General features: G+C 33.1%; 1 protein-coding gene across 1 annotated transcript in view; it reads left to right on the top strand.

Moving 5' to 3' along the window:
• Positions 1 to 3347: 3347 nt before the first annotated feature.
• The window catches only part of LOC135197122 (uncharacterized), a 2089-nt gene continuing 436 nt past the window's right edge, over positions 3348 to 5000 (top strand). Inside the window, exons 1-2 of the mRNA XM_064224088.1 lie at positions 3348 to 3428; positions 4491 to 5000. The exon at positions 4491 to 5000 is cut by the window's right edge and continues 436 nt beyond it. Of these exons, the coding sequence (XP_064080158.1) occupies positions 3417 to 3428; positions 4491 to 5000 (522 nt within the window). The 5' untranslated portion in view covers positions 3348 to 3416. The remainder of the gene's footprint in view (positions 3429 to 4490) is intronic.

Raw genomic sequence — 5000 nt, 5'->3', positions numbered from 1 at the left:
ATCCCGTGGCGAATGTAGGATTCTACATGTTATTCTATTTTACCAAACATTCTAATATTCCTTGTTTCTATTTGATCTCACACTTAAACCTTTCCTTATCGTTTCCTGTCTTTGTTATTCCGCAGCTCTCTCTCTCTCTCTCTCTTTTCTCTCTCTCTCTCTCTCTCTCTCTCTCTCTCTCTATATATATTATATTATTATATTATATTAATTAATATAATTATATAATTAATATTATATACATATATAATATTTTACTATATTTATATTAGTCTTTATATTTAACAAGTCATCGGGGTTACAAGATGGCGGCCGCGCGGGTCAACTTTCACACACACACACACACACACACACACACACACACACACACACATATATATATATATATATATATATATATATATATATATATATATATAATATATATCACCAATGTTTCTTTGTCCCGTACAGCAGTGCTGGGCCATCTGTTGTTTCATTTACTATATACATTTAACCGTTACACTCATTCTACAATTACAAATGATACCAGGTACCTCCAAGTACTTTATTTTTCACGCCTGAAGAGTCTGTGTCATCTCTGCATATAAATCACTAAATATTTGAAGTATATGTGATCCCATACATCTGAATCTTCCCACACTCTTCAGTCTCTCACGGCGGACAGACTTCTAAGAGCTGATTTGCATAAAATTTCTCGTTTCCCGTTTTCTACGAGTTCATCTTCAGTCCATTGCCCCCAATGTCCTTTCTCCCATATTCTAATTTCCGCTCCACCTCCTCTCCCTAGGGTTGCACTTTGCAATATCATCTTCAAACGGTAAGGACTAGGTTGACTGGATCGTCTTCTTATGGGTTATCATCGAATTTCTTGGGAAAGGTCCTTAGCATCGTTGCCAATTCAGCAGAGCTTTCCACATAGGCTGGTAGCTTTACTACGAACCGTTTCAATGGATTTTAGCTGTCATATTAATGCAATAATCATACAATTGCTCTATTATATACGTATATTGCTAACAGATACGCGAAAATCACTTATTTGTAAGGTTTTGTTTGGGTTTTGTCCCGAGTTCTGGCGGGTAAACAGACCAATTGGCAACAGTGGCTCCTTGGTGCAATATGGGGTCTATTCTATGGGAAACTCGCCCCGTCAGGAACGCTACTCTTTGACCTAAGTGTTTTTGCACATTCATACAAACCTGAGAGTAATCCTATAAAGTATTTTATTGAACTTGTTCTCTCATACAGCTCCAAATTCCCTAGAGTTGCGTTTTTTGTGTGTATGCGTGTGTGTTCTTTAGGTCTATAAGCCTACATGTAGGCCTATACATTTTTAAACATTTCCCCAACTCTCAAAAATTGCATGTCTTTTTTTTAGAGTTGCTTCTTGTATGTGTGTGTGTGTGTGTGTGTGTGTGTGTGTGTGTTCTTTAGGTCTATAAAACCTATGTGTATGCCTGTACATTTTTAAATATTTCTCCAACTCTCAATCGAAGGACAAAAATTGCATTTCCTAGCTCCATTTTTTTCGACATAAAACCGAGCTAATCTTCCGTTATTATAGTTTCGCCTCTGAGTCTCCTAAATCTGTTCTCCTTGAGTTGACAACTGAACACCACAACAATTAAGTGCTTTGTCAGATGAGAACCAATTCTGAATGGCCCAGTTAAGTGCCACGAAAACTGAGGGCCACTACATTTAGGCGCTCTAACCATTAGGCACCACAAAAACTGAGTGCAATATCAGCCTAGCGCCGATTGCCTTTGCAATCAATTGCCACGACAGTTGATTGCAACAGAGTAACAGAGGGCCACTACAACTGAGAGCCACGGCAGTTGAACAAAGCGGCCTCGAATAAAAACTGAAACTATTTTTTGTAATATATTTAGTTAGAGATGACAGTCATAAACCAATGCAAGTTCACGAATGGAAACAAGGTTTTAAATATTTAGTTAAAAGAAGGATAACAACAATGAAACATATTTGAGACATGATACGGTAACGTGAAATAAAAAAAAATATGAATACGTATATACCAGGATACAGAATTGCAAAACCTCAATTTCTGTAGTGGCTTGTTTGTTCAATAATACTGTTTTAATTCATCTTTACAACCACCGTTTATTCTGAAAATAGTATCCCGTATATTGCTTTTCTAGTCTCTATTCACCTCTGCTTTTATTTGTTTTGAAATGATAACCGACCAAATTAATATTATTTGTTGGAAGGTGCCTTAAATATACTCCCGAAACAACCAGAAAATACCCTTTTATTCAAGATCTGCCAATCAATGTGTTTTCAACTTTGCATTTCCTGGTTCTTTAGGGATGATTTAAATACGTCATTCACGTCATTTGCAGGTATAAATGCTATCTTTCTTGGAAAGGTCATTTGACTGTTCTCTTACGAGCAAATCACTTACAAAAGGGAAGTTTACGGTTATATTTTGACAAAGGAAATCACACACGATGTATTGACAAAATCAGTGACTTATCATTTTAAGGGTTTCCTTCGGTGATAACTAACGCAATGTCGTATGTTTATGAATGAAAAAGGAATACGTTCAAACCAAACTTTCTAACGAATGATAAATTTTAGTTATCGACAAAGCTGTAATTCACCAAGAGCGTAGCATTCAATATTCCGTCCTTGGTGTTTGTTTTGATGTCGAAGAAAACTCTGAGTTATAACGTATTTAGATTTATGGGCGGTAAAGTATACCGGAAGTTGAGGAAGGAACCATGATTGCAAAATTGAAAATAAATTGTGATTAGATGCGAAACGACCGGCAGAGAGAGACAGAGAAGGGGAGAACAATACAACTCTCCATCTATTACACACACACGCATGTATATATATATATATATATATATATATATATATATATATATATATATATATATATATATATATATATATATATATATATATATATATATATATCATGCGTGTGTGTGTAATAGATGGAGAGTTGTATTGTTCTCAAAATCTGTATCTGTTTACTTTAGAAATTCATCTAGTATTTATGTGTATATGTATATATGATATATATATTATATATATATATATCATATATATATATATAGATATATGTATGTATATATATATATATATATATATATATATATATATATATATATACAAAACACATATACTAGATGATTTCCTAAAGTAAACAGATACAGATTTTGAGAGGAATTTCAAGGTCCACTTTTTAAATCAATGTCATATTTACAATCAGAGAAATTCATGGTCAATGTTAGCCTGTCTTGGGCCCTGCGTGGGCGGGGCTGAGACTGACAATGACCCGCAAGAATTCCTTTATATTCTTTTCATATAAAAAGGCAGGACTCGCATCGGATTGACAAAAGTTGCAAGAGCATCATCCTACTGATATCTACTGTGAGAATCCAGCCATGAGATTCGTGGTAAGAGAATGGAGTAACTTTAAAAGAATATTTTTCGAAGTACCTTAGCAGAATATCTATCTTTCTATCATATATATATATATATATATATATATATATATATATATATATATATATTGGAAGGTGTATTTGTGCAACCCTATCTCTCTCTCTTTCTCTCTCATACATATATATATATATATATATAATATATATATATATATATATATATAATATGTATATATATATATATATATATTTATATATAGTATATATATATATATATATATATACTATATATATATATATATATATATATATATATATATATATATACATATATATATAATATATATATATACATAATAAATAATATTATATATATATATATATATATATGTATACAATATATATATATATATATATATATGTATACATATATATATATATATATATATATATATATATATATATATTATATATATATATATATATAGATATTTATATATAATATATATATATATACATATATATATATATACTATATATATTATATATATATATATGCATATATATATATATATAGATATAGTTATGTATATATATATATATATATATATATATATAATATAATATATATAATATATATATATACATGGCCTCTATGACAGATAAATTAATTTGAAAATTACTTACTATTATATCTTAACACAGATTGCGCTATACAGAAATTATTAACCAAGTAAACTAAAAAAAAAAGAATAATATAAATATACTTCACAGTTCCAAAGCACTGTAGTAGAATCATAGGGGGACAGTTATTTATTTACGTACGTGGCTAAACTTACAGACAACTGTAATTATTTGTACATATAATGTGCTCTTGTTTATGTACATTTATCATTCAGAAGTCTATGGCAAGGTTTTTTCACACAGTTCGGAAGCTTTTACCCTACTTGTATGGTCTACTATTTTTATTGTTTCTAATGTTTTAACACCAAACGTTCAGGAAAATAGTCAGTGTTATCCCCATATCTCTGTCGTGCCTCTCAAGATTATATGAATTTGTAATTTTCACTTCAGATCGGAATTCTGGTGGTGGGCTTCGTCGCCGATGCTGCTCCTGGAATCGGCTTAGGTCTCGGAGGTGGAGGAGGATTCGGCGGATTCGGAGGTGGATTCGGTGCCAAAGGTGGGCTCTTGAGTGCCAACAATTATGCCAATGGATTCAGCCACTCCAACGGATACAGTCATGGAAACCACTTCCTGAAAGGCTTTGGAGGAGCTGGTGGGCTGAAACATGGCCATCTCAACAAAAAATTCTTCGGGAAGCGCAGTGCTGATCCTGAGCCTGGATTACTCGGGGGAATTGGCCTCGGAGGTGGAGGAGGATTCGGCGGATTCGGTGGTGGATTCGGTGCCAAAGGTGGGCTCTTGAGTGCCAACAACTATGCCAATGGATTCAGCCACTCCAACGGATACAGTCATGGAAACCACTTCCTGAAAGGCTTTGGCGGAGCCGGTGGGCTGAAACATGGCCATCTCAACAAAAAATTCTTCGGGAAGCGCAGTGCTGATCCCGAGCCTGGATTA

Source organism: Macrobrachium nipponense, chromosome 18 (genome assembly GCF_015104395.2).
Source record: "Macrobrachium nipponense isolate FS-2020 chromosome 18, ASM1510439v2, whole genome shotgun sequence".
Classification (NCBI taxonomy): Eukaryota; Metazoa; Arthropoda; class Malacostraca; order Decapoda; family Palaemonidae; genus Macrobrachium; species Macrobrachium nipponense.
This window is presented reverse-complemented; position numbering and strand designations above follow the sequence as displayed.